The sequence below is a fragment of the Notolepis coatsorum genome (genome assembly GCF_963971535.1).
Source record: "Notolepis coatsorum genome assembly, chromosome: 12".
Taxonomy (NCBI): domain Eukaryota; kingdom Metazoa; phylum Chordata; class Actinopteri; order Aulopiformes; family Paralepididae; genus Notolepis; species Notolepis coatsorum.
In genome coordinates, this window is record NC_140176.1 from 108,610,503 (window position 1) to 108,635,382 (window position 24,880).

General features: G+C 46.7%; 1 protein-coding gene across 1 annotated transcript in view; it reads left to right on the top strand.

Annotated features, from left to right (window-relative positions):
- The window catches only part of katnal2 (katanin p60 subunit A-like 2), a gene marked incomplete at both ends in the record, with an annotated part of 73,080 nt that extends 49,532 nt beyond the window's left edge, over positions 1-23,548 (top strand). The window contains one exon of the mRNA XM_084325984.1: positions 23,510-23,548. Within this exon, the coding sequence (XP_084182110.1) occupies positions 23,510-23,548 (39 nt within the window). The remainder of the gene's footprint in view (positions 1-23,509) is intronic.
- Between the last annotated feature and the right edge of the window lie 1,332 nt (positions 23,549-24,880).

The following is a 24,880-nucleotide window of genomic DNA, read 5'->3' on the forward strand; positions in this document are numbered from 1 at the left end:
GCACCATATACCCACTATAGCAGGGCAACATATACCCACTATAGCAGCAGGGCAACATATACCCACTATAGCAGGGCAACATATACCCACTATAGCAGCAACATATACCCACTATAGCAGGGCAACATATACCCACTATAGCAGCAACATATACCCACTATAGCAGGGCAACATATACCCACTATAGCAGCAACATATACCCACTATAGCAGCAACATATACCCACTATAGCAGGGCAACATATACCCACTATAGCAGGGCAACATATACCCACTATAGCAGGGCAACATATACCCACTATAGCAGGGCAACATATACCCACTATAGCAGGGCACCATATACCCACTATAGCAGGGCAACATATACCCACTATAGCAGGGCAACATATACCCACTATAGCAGGGCAACATATACCCACTATAGCAGGGCAACATATACCCACTATAGCAGGGCAACATATACCCACTATAGCAGCAACATATACCCACTATAGCAGCAACATATACCCACTATAGCAGCAACATATACCCACTATAGCAGGGCAACATATACCCACTATAGCAGCAACATATACCCACTATAGCAGCAACATATACCCACTATAGCAGGGCAACATATACCCACTATAGCAGGGCACCATATACCCACTATAGCAGGGCAACATATACCCACTATAGCAGCAACATATACCCACTATAGCAGCAACATATACCCACTATAGCAGGGCAACATATACCCACTATAGCAGGGCAACATATACCCACTATAGCAGGGCAACATATACCCACTATAGCAGCAACATATACCCACTATAGCAGCAACATATACCCACTATAGCAGCAACATATACCCACTATAGCAGGGCAACATATACCCACTATAGCAGCAACATATACCCACTATAGCAGCAACATATACCCACTATAGCAGGGCAACATATACCCACTATAGCAGGGCACCATATACCCACTATAGCAGGGCAACATATACCCACTATAGCAGGGCAACATATACCCACTATAGCAGGGCAACATATACCCACTATAGCAGCAACATATACCCACTATAGCAGGGCAACATATACCCACTATAGCAGGGCAACATATCCCCACTATAGCAGGGCAACATATACCCACTATAGCAGGGCAACATATACCCACTATAGCAGCAACATATACCCACTATAGCAGGGCAACATATACCCACTATAGCAGGACAACATATACCCACTATAGCAGGGCAACATATCCCCACTATAGCAGGGCAACATATACCCACTATAGCAGGGCAACATATACCCACTATAGCAGCAACATATACCCACTATAGCAGGGCAACATATACCCACTATAGCAGCAACATATACCCACTATAGCAGGGCAACATATACCCACTATAGCAGGGCAACATATACCCACTATAGCAGGGCAACATATACCCACTATAGCAGCAACATATACCCACTATAGCAGGGCACCATATACCCACTATAGCAGCAACATATACCCACTATAGCAGCAACATATACCCACTATAGCAGGGCAACATATACCCACTATAGCAGCAACATATACCCACTATAGCAGGCACATATACCCACTATAGCAGCAGGGCAACATATACCCACTATAGCAGGGCACCATATACCCACTATAGCAGGGCAACATATACCCACTATAGCAGCAACATATACCCACTATAGCAGGGCAACATATACCCACTATAGCAGCAACATATACCCACTATAGCAGGGCAACATATACCCACTATAGCAGGGCAACATATACCCACTATAGCAGGGCAACATATACCCACTATAGCAGCAACATATACCCACTATAGCAGGGCACCATATACCCACTATAGCAGCAACATATACCCACTATAGCAGCAACATATACCCACTATAGCAGGGCAACATATACCCACTATAGCAGCAACATATACCCACTATAGCAGGGCAACATATACCCACTATAGCAGGGCAACATATACCCACTATAGCAGGGCAACATATACCCACTATAGCAGCAACATATACCCACTATAGCAGCAGGGCAACATATACCCACTATAGCAGCAACATATACCCACTATAGCAGCAGGGCAACATATACCCACTATAGCAGCAACATATACCCACTATAGCAGCAGGGCAACATATACCCACTATAGCAGGGCACCATATACCCACTATAGCAGGGCAACATATACCCACTATAGCAGGGCACCATATACCCACTATAGCAGGGCAACATATACCCACTATAGCAGGGCAACATATACCCACTATAGCAGGGCACATATACCCACTATAGCAGGGCAACATATACCCACTATAGCAGGGCAACATATACCCACTATAGCAGGGCACCATATACCCACTATAGCAGGGCAACATATTACCCACTATAGCAGGGCAACATATACCCACTATAGCAGGGCAACATATACCCACTATAGCAGCAGGGCAACATATACCCACTATAGCAGGGCAACATATACCCACTATAGCAGGGCAACATATACCCACTATAGCAGGGCAACATATACCCACTATAGCAGGGCAACATATACCCACTATAGCAGGGCAACATATACCCACTATAGCAGGGCAACATATACCCACTATAGCAGGGCAACATATACCCACTATAGCAGGGCACCATATACCCACTATAGCAGGGCAACATATACCCACTATAGCAGGGCAACATATACCCACTATAGCAGGGCAACATATACCCACTATAGCAGGGCAACATATACCCACTATAGCAGGGCAACATATACCCACTATAGCAGGGCAACATATACCCACTATAGCAGGGCAACATATACCCACTATAGCAGGGCAACATATACCCACTATAGCAGGGCAACATATACCCACTATAGCAGGGCAACATATACCCACTATAGCAGGGCAACATATACCCACTATAGCAGGGCAACATATACCCACTATAGCAGCAGGGGCAACATATACCCACTATAGCAGCAGGGCAACATATACCCACTATAGCAGGGCAACATATACCCACTATAGCAGGGCAACATATACCCACTATAGCAGCAACATATACCCACTATAGCAGGGCAACATATACCCACTATAGCAGGGCAACATATACCCACTATAGCAGGGCAACATATACCCACTATAGCAGGGCAACATATACCCACTATAGCAGCAACATATACCCACTATAGCAGGGCAACATATACCCACTATAGCAGCAACATATACCCACTATAGCAGGGCAACATATACCCACTATAGCAGGGCACCATATACCCACTATAGCAGGGCAACATATACCCACTATAGCAGGGCAACATATACCCACTATAGCAGGGCAACATATACCCACTATAGCAGCAGGGCAACATATACCCACTATAGCAGCAGGGCAACATATACCCACTATAGCAGGGCAACATATACCCACTATAGCAGGGCAACATATACCCACTATAGCAGGGCAACATATACCCACTATAGCAGCAGGGCAACATATACCCACTATAGCAGGGCAACATATACCCACTATAGCAGGGCAACATATACCCACTATAGCAGGGCAACATATACCCACTATAGCAGGGCAACATATACCCACTATAGCAGGGCAACATATACCCACTATAGCAGGGCAACATATACCCACTATAGCAGGGCACCATATACCCACTATAGCAGGGCAACATATACCCACTATAGCAGGGCAACATATACCCACTATAGCAGGGCAACATATACCCACTATAGCAGCAGGGCAACATATACCCACTATAGCAGGGCAACATATACCCACTATAGCAGGGCAACATATACCCACTATAGCAGGGCACCATATACCCACTATAGCAGGGCAACATATACCCACTATAGCAGGGCACCATATACCCACTATAGCAGCAACATATACCCACTATAGCAGGGCAACATATACCCACTATAGCAGGGCAACATATACCCACTATAGCAGGGCACCATATACCCACTATAGCAGGGCAACATATACCCACTATAGCAGGGCAACATATACCCACTATAGCAGGGCAACATATACCCACTATAGCAGGGCAACATATACCCACTATAGCAGGGCAACATATACCCACTATAGCAGGGCAACATATACCCACTATAGCAGGGCAACATATACCCACTATAGCAGGGCAACATATACCCACTATAGCAGCAACATATACCCACTATAGCAGGGCAACATATACCCACTATAGCAGGGCAACATATACCCACTATAGCAGGGCAACATATACCCACTATAGCAGGGCAACATATACCCACTATAGCAGGGCACCATATACCCACTATAGCAGCAACATATACCCACTATAGCAGCAACATATACCCACTATAGCAGGGCAACATATACCCACTATAGCAGGGCAACATATACCCACTATAGCAGGGCAACATATACCCACTATAGCAGGGCAACATATACCCACTATAGCAGGGCAACATATACCCACTATAGCAGGGCAACATATACCCACTATAGCAGGGCAACATATACCCACTATAGCAGCAACATATACCCACTATAGCAGCAACATATACCCACTATAGCAGGGCAACATATACCCACTATAGCAGCAACATATACCCACTATAGCAGGGCAACATATACCCACTATAGCAGGGCAACATATACCCACTATAGCAGGGCAACATATACCCACTATAGCAGCAACATATACCCACTATAGCAGGGCAACATATACCCACTATAGCAGCAACATATACCCACTATAGCAGGGCAACATATACCCACTATAGCAGGGCAACATATACCCACTATAGCAGGGCAACATATACCCACTATAGCAGGGCAACATATACCCACTATAGCAGCAACATATACCCACTATAGCAGGGCAACATATACCCACTATAGCAGCAACATATACCCACTATAGCAGGGCAACATATACCCACTATAGCAGCAACATATACCCACTATAGCAGGGCAACATATACCCACTATAGCAGGGCAACATATACCCACTATAGCAGCAAGCATATACCCACTATAGCAGGGCAACATATACCCACTATAGCAGCAACATATACCCACTATAGCAGGGCAACATATACCCACTATAGCAGGGCAACATATACCCACTATAGCAGCAACATATACCCACTATAGCAGGGCAACATATACCCACTATAGCAGCAACATATACCCACTATAGCAGCAACATATACCCACTATAGCAGGGCAACATATACCCACTATAGCAGCAACATATACCCACTATAGCAGGGCAACATATACCCACTATAGCAGCAACATATACCCACTATAGCAGGGCAACATATACCCACTATAGCAGCAACATATACCCACTATAGCAGGGCAACATATACCCACTATAGCAGGGCAACATATACCCACTATAGCAGGGCAACATATACCCACTATAGCAGGGCAACATATACCCACTATAGCAGGGCAACATATACCCACTATAGCAGCAACATATACCCACTATAGCAGCAACATATACCCACTATAGCAGGGCAACATATACCCACTATAGCAGGGCAACATATACCCACTATAGCAGCAACATATACCCACTATAGCAGGGCAACATATACCCACTATAGCAGGGCAACATATACCCACTATAGCAGGGCAACATATACCCACTATAGCAGGGCAACATATACCCACTATAGCAGGGCAACATATACCCACTATAGCAGGGCAACATATACCCACTATAGCAGGGCAACATATACCCACTATAGCAGCAGGGCAACATATACCCACTATAGCAGCAACATATACCCACTATAGCAGGGCAACATATACCCACTATAGCAGGGCAACATATACCCACTATAGCAGGGCAACATATACCCACTATAGCAGGGGCAACATATACCCACTATAGCAGGGCAACATATACCCACTATAGCAGGGCAACATATACCCACTATAGCAGGGCAACATATACCCACTATAGCAGGGCAACATATACCCACTATAGCAGCAACATATACCCACTATAGCAGGGCAACATATACCCACTATAGCAGGGCAACATATACCCACTATAGCAGGGCAACATATACCCACTATAGCAGGGCAACATATACCCACTATAGCAGCAACATATACCCACTATAGCAGGGCAACATATACCCACTATAGCAGGGCAACATATACCCACTATAGCAGGGCAACATATACCCACTATAGCAGGGCAACATATACCCACTATAGCAGGGCAACATATACCCACTATAGCAGGGCAACATATACCCACTATAGCAGGGCAACATATACCCACTATAGCAGGGCAACATATACCCACTATAGCAGGGCAACATATACCCACTATAGCAGCAACATATACCCACTATAGCAGGGCAACATATACCCACTATAGCAGCAACATATACCCACTATAGCAGGGCAACATATACCCACTATAGCAGGGCAACATATACCCACTATAGCAGGGCAACATATACCCACTATAGCAGGGCAACATATACCCACTATAGCAGGGCAACATATACCCACTATAGCAGGGCAACATATACCCACTATAGCAGCAACATATACCCACTATAGCAGCAACATATACCCACTATAGCAGGGCAACATATACCCACTATAGCAGGGCAACATATACCCACTATAGCAGGGCACCATATACCCACTATAGCAGGGCACCATATACCCACTATAGCAGGGCAACATATACCCACTATAGCAGGGCAACATATACCCACTATAGCAGGGCAACATATACCCACTATAGCAGGGCAACATATACCCACTATAGCAGGGCAACATATACCCACTATAGCAGGGCAACATATACCCACTATAGCAGGGCAACATATACCCACTATAGCAGGGCAACATATACCCACTATAGCAGGGCAACATATACCCACTATAGCAGGGCAACATATACCCACTATAGCAGGGCACCATATACCCACTATAGCAGGGCAAACATATACCCACTATAGCAGGGCACCATATACCCACTATAGCAGCAACATATACCCACTATAGCAGGGCAACATATACCCACTATAGCAGGGCAACATATACCCACTATAGCAGGGCAACATATACCCACTATAGCAGGGCAACATATACCCACTATAGCAGGGCAACATATACCCACTATAGCAGCAGGGCAACATATACCCACTATAGCAGGGCAACATATACCCACTATAGCAGGGCAACATATACCCACTATAGCAGGGCAACATATACCCACTATAGCAGCAACATATACCCACTATAGCAGGGCAACATATACCCACTATAGCAGGGCAACATATACCCACTATAGCAGGGCAACATATACCCACTATAGCAGCAACATATACCCACTATAGCAGGGCAACATATACCCACTATAGCAGCAACATATACCCACTATAGCAGCAACATATACCCACTATAGCAGGGCAACATATACCACTATAGCAGGGCAACATATACCCACTATAGCAGCAACATATACCCACTATAGCAGGGCAACATATACCCACTATAGCAGGGCAACATATACCCACTATAGCAGGGCAACATATACCCACTATAGCAGGGCAACATATACCCACTATAGCAGGGCAACATATACCCACTATAGCAGGGCAACATATACCCACTATAGCAGCAGGGCAACATATACCCACTATAGCAGGGCAACATATACCCACTATAGCAGGGCAACATATACCCACTATAGCAGGGCAACATATACCCACTATAGCAGGGCAACATATACCCACTATAGCAGCAACATATACCCACTATAGCAGGGCAACATATACCCACTATAGCAGGGCAACATATACCCACTATAGCAGGGCAACATATACCCACTATAGCAGGGCAACATATACCCACTATAGCAGGGCAACATATACCCACTATAGCAGGGCAACATATACCCACTATAGCAGGGCAACATACAGTATACCCACTACAGCAGGGCAACATATACCCACTATAGCAGGGCAACATATACCCACTATAGCAGGGCAACATATACCCACTATAGCAGGGCAACATATACCCACTATAGCAGGGCAACATATACCCACTATAGCAGGGCAACATATACCCACTATAGCAGGGCAACATATACCCACTATAGCAGGGCAACATATACCCACTATAGCAGCAACATATACCCACTATAGCAGGGCACCATATACCCACTATAGCAGGGCAACATATACCCACTATAGCAGCAACATATACCCACTATAGCAGGGCACCATATACCCACTATAGCAGGGCAACATATACCCACTATAGCAGGCAACATATACCCACTATAGCAGGGCACCATATACCCACTATAGCAGGGCAACATATACCCACTATAGCAGGGCAACATATACCCACTATAGCAGCAGGGCAACATATACCCACTATAGCAGGGCAACATATACCCACTATAGCAGGGCAACATATACCCACTATAGCAGGGCAACATATACCCACTATAGCAGGGCAACATATACCCACTATAGCAGGGCAACATATACCCACTATAGCAGCAACATATACCCACTATAGCAGGGCAACATATACCCACTATAGCAGCAGGGCAACATATACCCACTATAGCAGGGCAACATATACCCACTATAGCAGGGCAACATATACCCACTATAGCAGCAACATATACCCACTATAGCAGGGCAACATATACCCACTATAGCAGGGCAACATATACCCACTATAGCAGGGCAACATATACCCACTATAGCAGGGCAACATATACCCACTATAGCAGGGCACCATATACCCACTATAGCAGGGCAACATATACCCACTATAGCAGCAGGGCAACATATACCCACTATAGCAGGGCAACATATACCCACTATAGCAGGGCAACATATACCCACTATAGCAGGGCAACATATACCCACTATAGCAGGGCAACATATACCCACTATAGCAGCAGGGCAACATATACCCACTATAGCAGGGCAACATATACCCACTATAGCAGGGCAACATATACCCACTATAGCAGCAGGGCAACATATACCCACTATAGCAGGGCAACATATACCCACTATAGCAGGGCAACATATACCCACTATAGCAGGGCAACATATACCCACTATAGCAGGGCAACATATACCCACTATAGCAGGGCAACATATACCCACTATAGCAGGGCAACATATACCCACTATAGCAGGGCAACATATACCCACTATAGCAGGGCAACATATACCCACTATAGCAGGGCAACATATACCCACTATAGCAGGGCAACATATACCCACTATAGCAGGGCAACATATACCCACTATAGCAGGGCAACATATACCCACTATAGCAGGGCAACATATACCCACTATAGCAGGGCAACATATACCCACTATAGCAGGGCAACATATACCCACTATAGCAGGGCAACATATACCCACTATAGCAGGGCAACATATACCCACTATAGCAGCAGGGCAACATATACCCACTATAGCAGGGCACCATATACCCACTATAGCAGGGCAACATATACCCACTATAGCAGCAACATATACCCACTATAGCAGGGCAACATATCCCCACTATAGCAGGGCAACATATACCCACTATAGCAGGGCAACATATACCCACTATAGCAGGGCAACATATACCCACTATAGCAGGGCAACATATACCCACTATAGCAGGGCACCATATACCCACTATAGCAGGGCACCATATACCCACTATAGCAGGGCAACATATACCCACTATAGCAGGGCAACATATACCCACTATAGCAGGGCAACATATACCCACTATAGCAGGGCAACATATACCCACTATAGCAGGGCAACATATACCCACTATAGCAGCAACATATACCCACTATAGCAGGGCAACATATACCCACTATAGCAGGGCAACATATACCCACTATAGCAGGGCAACATATACCCACTATAGCAGCAACATATACCCACTATAGCAGCAACATATACCCACTATAGCAGGGCAACATATACCCACGAGCCTGAAGTTAAGCACGAGACAGAGTACTAGTTGTGTGCAAAGACAAAAATGCTAAAATGAAGGTGTGTAGGCTCATTCAAATTGTTTACTGTACTGAAATATGTATATGTATATATTTATGAGAGAGAGAGATTAATATTCTATAAAATCCCAAGTTTGTCCGAGGTAAGCGACAGTTGTGATTGGAGGATCAAGAAAAGGGGCAGGGTTTGAGACAGGTCCATTACTCTGCGCAGGCACCACGCACGCGCCGGGAGATGCGCTCGCGGGTGTGAGGGGGGGGGGGGGGGGGTGGGGGGGGGGAGACTATTATCTCGCATCCAATGGGATCATTCCGTGCTCCGCGGGGGTCAGAGCGGCGGCACGGCGGGGAGAAGATAACTAAGGGAGATGATCTGCTGCTATCACGGCTTAATTTTTTTATATACCGGGAATATTTTTTTATTCCCTGGTAATGTAACTTAAATAGGCCATTGTGCAATAAGGTAAATCGCTTTATCTGTCGCCCAAGTCGTATAGAAACTCACAAATGTGTGGAGTGGCAACGGCAGAATGGTCTGAAACGAATTACCACACAAATGCATATAGGCCCATCTAATAATGTCTAATGAAGATATGAATAGTGATTTTGTAACTTAAATAGGCCATTGTGGGGTAGAACAAGTCTCTTATCAGTCATAAAATCATAGAAAACGCACAAAAGGTGGGGTTGTAGCCTATAGGCTATACAGACTGTAGGAATTAATTCAGAATGAGAGACATTTGACATAACTACTTTGCTATTAAATAGCATAATGAAATTGTCTGTCTGCCTGTCCTATGCCTGTCCTATGATAACAAGTATGTATGATAATAAGCATTAATAGTGAATTTTCCTGACACTTAAATGCAAGATAACAGGAGTTAATTCTGACCCTTTAATCTCTGCTTTAGAGATGTCTTCATAATGCTAACGTGGGACATTATACTACGTTAGAATATAGCCCACTGCCTCAGAATGTATGGGGAATTCATTTTTGACTGGTATACATGACATAATTACAGTAGGCCTACTTTGCTATTTTTCTGCAACGCAGCCTTGTCAAATGTGAGTGAGTGAAAGATACGAAAGAGACATGGTGAGGGATTGGAAGAGAGGGAGAGAGGAGGGGAAGATGAAGAGAGTTTGAGCAAGAGATGGGGAGGTAAGGGAGAGAAGGAGAGAGAGAGAGAGAGTATAGACAGATTGGGGATAGGACAAGGAGCCAGAGAGATACAGGTGAGGCCAAGAGAGAGGGAGAGAGACATAGACAAGAGAGACCGTTAGTGAGAAAGTAACAGAGTGGCCATTTTGCTCTTATGTAATGCTCAGGTTGGGATTCCTTCTTCTTTTCCTCAGCTGTCATCTCCATGAACTCTGTGCCATGTTGACAGCCCCCCCCCATACCATAGGAACTCTGACTCCATTGCCTACACACCTATAGGCTCTTATACCCATACTATACATATCCCTTACCTATACTATACTAGTTACTCTGCTGGCCAGTGTGGGATATTGTGGATATCCTGAAGAATGTACTCAGTCAACCGAGATCAAGATAATAAGGTTTATTATCCAGACAGATAGAAATATACACATAGTATTTAGAGAGAGAATGGCTGAGGCTCTCGCCCCAGGTGATCAGCTGAAATGACCCAGGTAAAAAGACCTGGAATGTTGTTGGGAGGAGTCTTATATAGTTAAAAGGGGGGGAGGTGGTCCCATTTGATAGGTCAAATGGGGGGGGGGGATACAGGATTGGGGAGAGGGGGGGGGGACACAGGATTGGGGAGAAAGGGGAGGGGAATGTCTTTACATGAGGGAGTTGGGGAATCATTATATTATTCCACAGTTACTCACTTTTCTCTTCATAATGTGGGTGAGATTAATGTATTGGGGATGTCTTTACATAAGAGAGTTGGGGAATCATTATATTATTCCACAGTTACTCACTTTTCTCTTCATAATGTGGGTGAGATTTATGTATAATATACCAGGATTATTTGGAACAGGTAAAATATTGAAAAGTGAATAGATATGGTAAAAGAATGGGACCGATGTAATCCATCGGTTATCAGATAATGAATGAAATAGAAACAATAAATGAAATTTTTGGCCAATGTGATCTGTTGGTTGGCATAACAGTTTAAAATAGAAATATTTACATACGTGATTCATGACATGATTGACTGGACTAAAGTCTGTGTTATTTTGATATCAGAGATGTGGGATGTGGGAATATCACCCTTTTCTTTTATTAATAATCTCAAATACCTATATCAATGATTGGTCCTCAACTCTGATATCAAACAACAAATAACATAATCATTAGAAGCTCTGGTTGTGCCTATCTTGGCTTACCTCCAGTCGCTCATGTCGTGACTCAGACATTTAAGTGGTAACTATGTGTCTTCATGATAATATCTATGGGAGCTAAGATCATGGTTGTACATACAGACATAGTAATAACCCAATTAAATACATGTGAACACTGTCTCTGTGTGGTCAGAGTGCACAGGGTGAAAACACAAAATCGTGTGCATAATTATCAGGAATAGGATTTACAAATAGGCATTAACCTAGTGGCTAATGTATACAAAAACACTTAAAAACCGTTAACCTAGTGGTTTGTATAAAAAACTGATGTAAAAGGTGATTATGATAATCGTTATGCATTGTTCTAGTATTTTGCTGTGGTGCATACTATCAATGGTCAAAACAAAACTTGGTGTCTTGGAACAAACCAACTGGTTCTGCCCCGTTTAACAATATAATTTGCAATGTGACTCTGTGATCATTCCTTATTGTTATTATAAAATTTGTTAATGCAATCTTACTGATTGTATTTCATCATATTCTAAGTTAATAATTTTCCAGATACATATGAACTTTGTGAAATAGTTCTTGTTTGTGAATCTGACAGTTGCTGTGTCGCTGTTGACCATCTGTTCTCTGTCTGTCGTGTGGCAGGGCCAACCAGTAGTGGCCTTGCAGACTCTTTTCCTGGAGCCTATGTTGTTCTCCACCACCATCACATGTCTGCCACTGTGCTCACGCTTGACCTTTATCAGGCCTAGAGACATGGCGTAGGGTGGTCTTGAACGTGCTGTGTGGTGGTTGGTCCCCCGCTCCCCGTCATCGCGGTACCAGAGGGGTGAAGGTTTGCCGGTGTAGTGGCCAGTCAGTAGGACGCTCTCTCAGGTTGTGTCCGCAGCTCCTTGGCGGCGTCCCTCGTGGTCCTCTGCTGTTGTGGGTCGCTCAGGTCTCTGGGTTGTGTTCCTCTCTGCCTGGTCCCGCCGTCGTTCGTGGTTCAGGTCACGTGTCATCTCACTCGTCCTGTCCTCTCACCAATTTATGATCTGAGGATGATGAAAACTGCCTTAGAAAACCTCCTCACATAAATGATTCAACACCTTTCTGCTAAAGAGGAAAATCATTTTGGGTTAATTCAATTCATTGTGTAGTACCATTGTAACTGAGGGGTACAATTCCCTGACTGTATTGATAAGTATGGTATCATTAAACCACTACCGTCTTATGTACATTACTACTGGCCATACAGTACACAGGTATCTTATGATGAACACTTCCCACAATGACTCGGTTCCACACAAAACTGGATTTAAGTATTTATTAGCAGCAATGATAGTACATAATATACTTTACTTTAGATGCGCTTATAAGGCAAAGGAATGTGCGTAGGCAAATCAATAACGTATGTCCATTCTCATATTACGCAGGAGATAATAATACAACCTGAATCTTAGGAATTATATCTATGGTACTCTGGTAATATAGCGGGAGATACTGGTAGGGTCCCTCCGGTCGTAAGCCAGCAAGGGGAGAGGATTTGTCGGTAGTAGAGTCTGGGTCAACGATGATAAGGAGACTCCAAGTACAGGAGACGGTGCAATAAGATCTTGATCCGCAGACGAATAACGCTGTTCTCCGTAGCATGCAGCTCCGCATGGAAGAAAGCTAGCCGGCCTCAGGCTTCTGAGAGGCGGACTCGACGTGGCTCCTCACAGGGTAAATCCCACACAATTGTGGGTGTCGGCGATTCTCCGCTCCATCAATTACAGGACCAAAAGCAAATATAATCCAGCCGAAAAGGGCTATGCAGTCGTCGGTAGGTTATCCAGTGTACATAATCCACACGGTCCTCGTCTAGGGCCCCTCGGGTGAAAGCGCCAGGGTAAGCGGCCCAGCCTGGATAAGCACTCTAGCTGGTACGAGGAAACGTTGGTGATGCTGGTCACTGTAGAACGGTAGCCGCACGATACACTATACACAAATAGACTATTACTGACTTAATAGAATCGGTCGAACTCGACGGTACAGCGTTAAACTCTGATACTTCAGTTATTAATTCGCACGCAGTCTCAATGCTCTATTTGGGGCCAAACAGGCCATACTTCACCGCACGTTGTATCGTGGGTGAGGCTTCAACTTATTGGGTAACTCTACTTCTGTATTCACCTGCGCCGTATTTATACGTTAGGTGAACAAACTAGTACCAGCTTTATTCCTGTCTCATATCCTTGCGCAGAACCGTTCATGTCCAGGCAAGTCCCCGGCGGTGACTTTGAACCAGACCTTGGAGGTATGGCAATGGCGCCTGGTGGACCGCTGTCCAATAGGAGAATGAAATATTATGGTCTGTACTAGGCTAAAGGGATATTCCGTGTATATGTACAAGGAATATACAAGGGATATCAAACGATATACAAATATTATGCAATATATATCAATCAATAAATATATATATTCGGTTTAATCTGATCCTTCGTAACAGCCGCCTCCTAATTAGTCCCACCTAATTAGATAAGCAGAGACAGATTAACCGCACTGTCCACTACTCAATGTCTGTTGGGAGGGTAGGGCAGTTCACAAAGTCAGGGGGTCATGGTCGTCATCAATAGTGTCGGGGAGCCTTGGCAACTCTATTAGCCTCGCCACGGGTCGGGTGTAGATCCGCCCTTGGACGAGCACTTCTGCCGCTCTGACCTTTCTGTCGGCACCGGTAATCACTTTGCTTACGCGGCCGGCCGGCCACATAGCTCGGGGTAGTGACTGGTCGATAATCATGACGACTGTTCCTTCTGTCAAATTGTCTCTCTTTTTCACCCATTTCTGGCGGGTCTGTAGAGACGGTAGATAGTGGAGTAGGAAACTGTTCCAAAACTTGTCAGCCAATACTTGACTGTACCTCCACATTCTTCGGCCGTTCGCTTCTTCAGGCCTGTACACTGTCTGTGGTAGCGCGGGGTCCAGCCGCACCATCAAGAGAGTGTTGGGGGTGACTGGGTCGACATCTGCTACATCACTTGAGACGTAACCGAGGGGCTTTGAGTTCAATACTCCCTCGATCTCCGTGAGGACTGTCGTTAGGACTTCTTCCGCCACGGTCTGGGCCCCAAGCACGGCGTACAGGGCTGTCTTTATTGAACGTACTTCTCGTTCCCAAGTTCCACCGAAGTGAGGTGCATTCGGGGGATTAAACTGGAAATCAATCTGGTATGGAGCGAGGTGGGTCTTAAGTTCTGGGCCCATAGCTTGGAAGCTCTCTCTCAGCTCTCTTTCTCCGCCTTTGAAGTTTGTCCCGTGATCAGACAATAATATAGACGGTTTCCCTTTCCGCGATGTGAATCTTCGGAAGGCCATAAGGAATGAGTCTGTGCTCATGGTTGGAAGGAGTTCTATGTGCATCGCTCGGGTGGTCATGCATTTGAATACAATACCCCACCGCTTCTCTGTCCCTCTTCCTTTCTTTACATACAGCGGGCCGAAACAGTCCATACCGGTGGAGTGAAAAGGCTTGTCGCCGAGTCGGAGGCGACAGGGGGGTAGGTCAGCCATCCGGGGTATACTGGGCTGTGCTCGCCATTTACGACAGTCTAGACAAGTCCGCTGGAAACGTCGTACTGCTTCTCTCCCTTGCAGTATCCAATAACGACGTCTGTTCTCCGCGAAGACTCTCTCTGCCCCGGCGTGATGCACGTCCTCGCCGTATTTCTTTATGATAAGCTCTGTGACCTTGTGTCGGCTGTTTAAGACTATCGGGTACTTGACGTCATCCGGTAAGTCTGGAGCTCTCCTCAGACGACCACCCACTCTGATAAGATTATGGGCGTCGCTCTCGGGGGCTAGGTGGAGCAATCTGCTGTCTGACGGGACGGGCTTTGCTCCCTGTAGACAGTCTAGCTCGTCGGGGAACGAGTCTCTCTGGGCTCGCTGTAGGAGAAGAAGTTCTGCTTCTTCGTAGTTAGCTGCAGTAATGTCAGTAGTGGGCTGAACCTCTGGGTGGTGCCACAGGAATGTCTTTAGCTGCGCACGCTCAAGGGTGAGGCAGTCGTCTATGTTGGGGTCTGTGGGGACGAGTGTGTGTGTCAACCCACAGAACATAGATTTCTTGTTCTCTGCCTCCTCTTCACTCGCCTCCCGTGGGGTGGGTGTAGGCCACTCTTCTTCCGGGAGCTTGAGGAACTCTGGCCCGTCACTATATAGATTGTGACGGGTGAGGTCATCCAGGGACATTCCCCGGGTGATGACGTCAGCTGGGTTGTGTTTTGTGTCCACATACCTCCAGCTTGCTGCTTCTGTTAGATCTTGGATCTCTGTGATTCTGACTCCCACGAAGACCTTGTATCTACACGAATCAGACCGGATCCATGTGAGTACGGTCATGGAGTCTGACCACAAGATTGTTCTTTGCACCGGGATGGTGAGTTCACGTTGGATTAACGTGGCGAGTTGCGCTCCTGCTAGGGCTGCGCAGAGCTCTAGACGCGGGATAGATTGTTGCTTGCGTGGGGCTATTCTTGAGCGAGCCAGGATGAAAGCAGTATGTATTTCTCCTCCCTCCTCTCGGGCACGCAAGTAGGCCACCGAACCGTAGGCTACTTCGGAGGCGTCGCTGAAGACGTGCAGGTCCATCTGGCACGTCTCCGGCCTCTCTGTGGGTGGGAAGTAGCTGCGGCGTATGTTGACACCTGGGAGTGAGCTGAGTTCTGTCTCCCACTCTCTCCATGTGGAGGCAAGGTGTTCGGGTATGGGGTCGTCCCAGCCCTGGTCCTTGTCCCATAACGCTCTTACAATCATCTTTGCCCTGGTGGTGTAAGGTAGAATACATCCCAACGGGTCATATTGTCTGGCGAGTGTTCTGTATACACTCCGTCTTGTGGTCGGTAGTGCAGTCGACCTTCCCTGCTCCTTGGTCAGGGGTGTGTGTTTATAATGGAGCGAGTCTGTTTTGAAGCGCCAGACTAGTCCTAATGTCATTTCTTGGGCTTCTCCTGGGATGGTTGCCATCCAGGTCTCGCTGCTTGCTGCCTTGTCCTCTGGGGAGAGGCTGCGCAATACTTGAGGGTCGCTGCTGGCCCACTGCCGGAGATCAAAGCCGCCTTTGATCAGGGAGGCGCGGAGCTTGAGTAGGAGGGCCTCGGCTTCTTCTGGCGTCGAGACGCTTTGCAGACAGTTGTCCACGTAGAAACTATTTCCTACACTTTGTCGGACCTCTTCATCAGCTGCTGGGTCCTCTGCGACGTGTTTTTGCAGTGCAAACGTAGCACAGCATGGGCTGCATGTGGTTCCGAAAGGGAGGACTTCCCATTGATAGATGGCTGGTTGCTCGTCCCCGATCCTCTCTCTCCATAGGAACCGCAGCAGGGGCTTGTCCTCCTCCACTAGTCGCACCTGCAGGAACATCTCTTTGATGTCGCCGCTGATGGCCACCTTGTCTTGGCGGAAACGTAGTAACACGCCTAGTAGAGAGAGGCCGAGTGTTGGGCCGGGCAAGAGCTCTTTATTCAGATTTTGTGATCCGATCTGGTAGCTGCAGTTGAACACAATACGATCCTTGCCGTTGTGGTGGACTTTGTGGTGCGGCACGTACCATGATTCGGTCGTCTGATCGGCCTCTTTAATGTCAATTTTCTTTATGTGTCCCGCTGTGATTAGCTTGTCAATCTCAGCGCGGTACACAGTCTCTTGAGCGGGGTCTCTGGCTAGGCGCCGCTCTGTGTTCAATAGATAGCGCTCCGTCGCTTCTTTTGGGACGTGGAAGGTAGGCATACCCTCTCGCCTCAGGAGTGGAGTTGCGTATCTCATCACTCCGTTGACTTTGACTCTCTTTGTCCCCCGCTCGAGGAGGGCTATAGCATAAATGTCTTCCTTGGAACGAATGTCTTTCTTTTCGTTCTTAAAGAGCATTGTCTAGCATTGTCTCTAGTGTCCATAGCCTCTCGACATGCTGTAGGAGGGTGGTGTCTTCTTCTGTCACTCTGGAGTGGAGGCAGCTAGTGGCTGCTGTTCGGTTAGGAGACCTAGCGAGGGGGCCTTGTAGTGTCCATCCTAGGCGGGTCTCGACTGCTGCAGGACAGCCTCTGGGCCCTGTGTGGACCCGGTCCATCGGGACGATGAGGTCTGCATGGTCGGAGCCTATCAGCAGGGTCGGGGTGGCACCGTCTATGAGCGGTATAGGTAGTTGACGCAGGTGCACATATTTATCCATCAGCTTGGCGATGGGGTAGGTGTACTGCGACAGGCCTATGTCTTGGCTGGTGAAAGCGTTAGTGATCCTATACCGTCTCTCTGGCTGCCCGCTTGCTGCGATAGTGAAGGAGACATTCTCGCCCTTTATCGTCTTCAGGTCTCTTCTTATTGTCCGAATCGTCATCTGGTCTTCGCTCCCCCGCAGCCCCAGCTGGGCCGCAGCGGACGCGAGGAGAAGGGTCTTCTCTGACCCGTTGTCAAGGACGGCGTAGGTGTCCATGACCTTGTCTTGGTAACTCAATGTTACGCGGACCACCTTTAAGAGCACCCGGGCGCCCCTGCTGCTGGCGGGGTCAATGTACATAACACTTGCCTTTGTGCTGCTTGAGGGTGCAGGCTTTCTTCTGTTACTGTCATGTAGGACGTCTAAGTGGGCTCCGTCACACCGACTACACGTCTTCTTTAAGCGGCAATCGGCTGCCATGTGACTGCGCGCACATCGGTAACAGCGTCGGTTGGACTTTATCCATTGACTCACCTCGTCGGCGGTCATCTTCTTGAACGTGTCACAGTGTGACAGCCAGTGTTCCTTTTCGCAGTACGGGCACACCATCTTCCACTTCTCTTTCATCGAGGGGGTACTGTGGTTCTTGTTGCTCGGTACTGATTCTGCTTGGTGCATGACGGTCACCAATCTGCGGCCATCGTTTGCTCTCCTAGGTCCCTCTCTGGAGCTTGGTGTGCTCCGCACGAACGTATCCAACCGTAGGCTGTTGACTTCTCTCGCCAGGAAGTCGGCTAGGTCTAGGAGGGATGGCTCGGGACCGTTAGGATCACGGTGGTCTCTTTGCCGCCTGAAGCGCTCTTGTCGGGCGGGCGGGAGCTTCTCTAAAATCCTCTCGACATTAGAGTTTGCGTACAGTTCGTGCATACCCTTTTCCTTTTGCGCCCCCAGCATCCCTACCAGGGATTGTACCTTGATAGACAGGTCATCTAGTGAGCGATTGTCTGTGGCTGGGGGTAGACGGTCAATATTCCTTATCATTTGTATTACGTAGTCCCATATGCGTCCATATCTTTGGTCGAGTGCTGCTAGAGCCGCGGTGTATGGGGTAGTAGAGGTGGAATATGCCAGCGCTATATTGTGTGCTCGGGGCACCTTGAGGTGCTTGAGTAGGATAGCATATTTGTACGGTTCATCAGCTACATCGGACATCATTGTCTCTAAGCACATTCGTAGCTCTGTGTACTGTGCTCTGTTCTCGTGTGTGAAGTCCGGGAACGTCGGTGTGCCAAGGTACGATGCCATGGATGGCTGGCACATCGGTGAGCGTTGGAGGAGAAGCCTCCTAGGCGAGTCTCCTCTTACGTGTCGTGGTGGGCTGGTACCTGCTGGGTACCAAGGCCCGCGTACCCAGGTGCTGTTCCTCGGGGCTGGTCGTGCGTCAAGCTCACCCGTGAATTGAGTCGGGGGTCTGTAGCGCAGAGCCGCGGGGGTAAAGCCTGGGCTGTACTGGACCTCCTGGTCCTGTGGAGTACTGTGATGCTGTTGGGCTTGACTCTCCTCCTCTCCCTCTTCTTCTTCCTCTGGCAGGTCATCTAGATCCTGTAGTCGTCTATTTAGCCTCTCCGCGGTATAGACCGGTTCTTCCCTGTAGCTGGGTCTAGCTTGGACCGGTCGGGGAAGGGGTTCGGATAGGGGTATAGGCTCTCTCTGCTGGTTGGGCTCAGGGTCGCTTGATAGAGTAGGGGAGGGTGCCCTTGACCCTTGTCTTGACGAGGCCCTGGAGCCCCGTGCGGAGGGAGGGGGGGTTGCCCTGGTAATCAGCTGCTCCATTATCTGCGCTTGTAATCGGTCGCGCTCGGCTTCGCGCTTGGTGAGAGCGAGGTCGCGCTCGGCTTCTCTTTGGGCACCGGCAGCGGCGCGCTGGGCTTCGGCGGCGGCGCGCTGGGCTTCGGCGCGGTCTCTTCCCATATTCTCTTCCGTCTGGAGGCGTCTAATCTCTAGGCGTATGCGGTCTTCATCACTCCGTTGCTGCGCTTGAAGGCGTTCTCTTTCCATGGAAGAATGTTCGCGCTCACTAAGCGTCTGTGCTTGGAGTCGATCGCGCTCGGTTGAGGCTGCCAGGCTGGCGAGGAAGGCCTGCGCCAGCATCTTGTCCGCCTCGCTGGGGGAAGACGCTGGTTGAGGTGATCCGCTCCTGGTAGTACTCGTTGGAGATCCGTTCTCCTGTGGCGAATCAAGGAGATCCATCTCCGGCGTGTTCGTCCCTTCTTGTGGTGGGTCGAGTTCCATCCCTGGAGGGCTTTCTTTATCCTGGAGCTCTCCGGGGACTACTTCTTCGGTCTTGGCGGGGGGTAAAGTCATGTCAGGTCCCTCCTGGTCCCCACCGTGAGCTTGGTCAGTTATGTTAGAACCCACTAGGGTCTCTACTGGCGGGGTAGCCTGGTCGGTAGGGTCGGACATAATTTTACTATCTACTTTTTCCGCGTTTACCGTCTGTAGAAAGCTAGGTGGTATACTGGCAACATAATCCTCTAAGTACTGAGGTGTCTGCCGTCTACGCTGCGGGCGATCTATTTTAGGAGAACCGTTTTGTGGAGTGTTCATCATTGGCCATGTCAATATTAATACCACTATATTAATATTACGCTAGTTACCCTCCGGCTCGAAGGACCAATTGTAACTGAGGGGTACAATTCCCTGACTGTATTGATAAGTATGGTATCATTAAACCACTACCGTCTTATGTACATTACTACTGGCCATACAGTACACAGGTATCTTATGATGAACACTTCCCACAATGACTCGGTTCCACACAAAACTGGATTTAAGTATTTATTAGCAGCAATGATAGTACATAATATACTTTACTTTAGATGCGCTTATAAGGCAAAGGAATGTGCGTAGGCAAATCAATAACGTATGTCCATTCTCATATTACGCAGGAGATAATAATACAACCTGAATCTTAGGAATTATATCTATGGTACTCTGGTAATATAGCGGGAGATACTGGTAGGGTCCCTCCGGTCGTAAGCCAGCAAGGGGAGAGGATTTGTCGGTAGTAGAGTCTGGGTCAACGATGATAAGGAGACTCCAAGTACAGGAGACGGTGCAATAAGATCTTGATCCGCAGACGAATACAGCTGTTCTCCGTAGCATGCAGCTCCGCATGGAAGAAAGCTAGCCGGCCTCAGGCTTCTGAGAGGCGGACTCGACGTGGCTCCTCACAGGGTAAATCCCACACAATTGTGGGTGTCGGCGATTCTCCGCTCCATCAATTACAGGACCAAAAGCAAATATAATCCAGCCGAAAAGGGCTATGCAGTCGTCGGTAGGTTATCCAGTGTACATAATCCACACGGTCCTCGTCTAGGGCCCCTCGGGTGAAAGCGCCAGGGTAAGCGGCCCAGCCTGGATAAGCACTCTAGCTGGTACGAGGAAACGTTGGTGATGCTGGTCACTGTAGAACGGTAGCCGCACGATACACTATACACAAATAGACTATTACTGACTTAATAGAATCGGTCGAACTCGACGGTACAGCGTTAAACTCTGATACTTCAGTTATTAATTCGCACGCGGTCTCAATGCTCTATTTGGGGCCAAACAGGCCATACTTCACCGCACGTTGTATCGTGGGTGAGGCTTCAACTTATTGGGTAACTCTACTTCTGTATTCACCTGCGCCGTATTTATACGTTAGGTGAACAAACTAGTACCAGCTTTATTCCTGTCTCATATCCTTGTGCAGAACCGTTCATGTCCAGGCAAGTCCCCGGCGGTGACTTTGAACCAGACCTTGGAGGTATGGCAATGGCGCCTGGTGGACCGCTGTCCAATAGGAGAATGAAATATTATGGTCTGTACTAGGCTAAAGGGATATTCCATGTATATGTACAAGGAATATACAAGGGATATCAAACGATATACAAATATTATGCAATATATATCAATCAATAAATATATATATTCGGTTTAATCTGATCCTTCGTAACAACCATCATGCATTTGATATCGTTTGGATCCGATCTTTGCATGGAATCAGAATTTTTTTTTAATCTTTATAATCTGTGATGTCAAATTGAAGTTAATCTTACCTCAGGATGCGTGCGATGGGTGTACTTCAGGATACTTACCTCGTCACGACTTCTCTGGCTTTCCTCTCACCTCTAGTGTGGCTCATGTGACATGATATTAGCATAGAGAAAAACACAAAACAAAAACCTCTAGGCAGCCAGGCAGTTATTTTTTTTTGCATGAAATACATCCATTAATTTTCTCGTCTACTCTTAAGTTGCATTAATTCAATTACCTCTAATATATCTTGTGCATTTTGATAATCATTGTGTAACTGATTATCCTGCTTCCACTGATACAAATAAATCTAACCCTAACTAACCTTACTGTCATGCACTTGTCCTAATAAACTAACCTACACTGTAGTACTCAATATTTTGATGGACGTTGTACTCAGCTGATAGAGTTGTGCCCTTCCTGATGACCTGTCGCACAGAACTTGTCAGTCGCTTTGGATAAAAGTGTCAGTTAAATGACCAATGTAAATGTACACCTTGTACATGTTGATAATTTTTGTGTTCCAATTGGTGGTTTTGATATTTGCAGTCATGGAAAGTACTTGAAATAGCAAGGAGTTATTGGTTATAAGCAGAGAATAGAAGGAGGGGATAGTATGTTAAATTGTTTTCATCATTGATCTTTCATCTCGGGCACTTCTAATTCGTGTGCCTTCTTGAAAAGAGAGAGATGAAAACAACTGGTTAGTTATTCTGTTAGCATGGGAAATATGGTAGCCTTTCATGACTGCAACTTCATCACCCGTGTCTGATTCATGTTAATTAAATGAAGGGGGCATGTTTGTTTTAAAAACATTGCATTCAATGCGTTTTGTGGTTCCCTGTTGTTATCCATTGTCAGGTGAGTCTCGGTGGTAACAAAGAGAAAATCTTCATCTAAAGCGATACTTTAGTGTTCTTGGTTTCTGTAGAGCTCATGGTGCTCTAAGTCAAGCCCCTTTGTGTGGTAAATCTAATCATGATACTTTGTGTGGTCAGAGTGCAGGCTTTTGCATAGCTTTGTCTGTCTCCTGCCCTGCGGTTTTCAAGTGCCCATTCTGAATAGTGTCTGCTATCGTCTCACAATTTACATGATGTAGATTTGTTTTGAACGGTCAATTGATTTCCCTTTAGCTCCAAACTGCTTTGTGTTCAAATGTAGATTATCACTCAGTCTGTGTTATGTCTGTGTTCAGATGCAAATCATTGGAGTTTCCATCTTTTGTGATACAATTTGCGTGTCCACCCCACTCTGCATCTCGACCCAGAGCCAGATCTGTCTGTCTCTTGGTTGTCTGTAAACACAAACACATGTTAATAAGGTTATAACATCTAATCTACTGTTGCAGAATATGTTATATTTGATGCATGCTTCTCTATGATACCTTGTATCAAAAGATGTGGGAGTTGTTAAACCATACACTGTTTTAAACTAGAATTGATTTGTTTGATAGTTGTAATTCACAGTAACTGATATTAGATGTGTCATGCATCATCAAGGTTTGTTTCATACTCACCGGACAGCTGTTGTGCTGACGTCGTCCTCATAGTTGTGTTCAGTTATTGAATAACCATATTAACGTACCCCCTTTTATGAATAAAACGCGATTTTGTGTTTATGTGTATCTTCAATCGAATAGTGGTCCTTGAGGCTGTAACACGCTACGTGTCGTCAATGCAATGCTCGGCTCGTTTCTCCGGTGGTCTGGGACAATGCAACTTTGGAAAAACTCTTTTGTATCTCGCTACAGTAACACAACACGTTCTAATAGCAGCACGTATATACACATAAAAATAAAACAGATACTACACGTGGATTTCATATACCCTCGGCCTCCGAAACTTTACGTTCGCCCATGGATAGTGTCATATCAAAATCATAACTTCATGGCGCACATCGTATGACGTCATCGCTCCAAGCGACGTTCATGCGTTCCCATTCACCTCGGACGTAACGCTTTGCAATCCATGCAGTACTTTTCCGCTGGCTCTCAATAGCCTGGAATTCACCTAAAACCAGCGTTTTGTAACCGAATGAACGAGCCTGTGCAACAAACAGAAACGATAAAACTACAATTCCTAACCGGAAGTCACTTTCCTAGCATGTCGCGAGAGTTGCACCCCAATGTTATTCCCTGTATAACGTTAACTCGTTTCCCAATGCTCGGCGCGATATCAGCCGGTTCTTAACTCAATAAAGCACGCGGCGGGTTCTAATACTGTGCACATACAA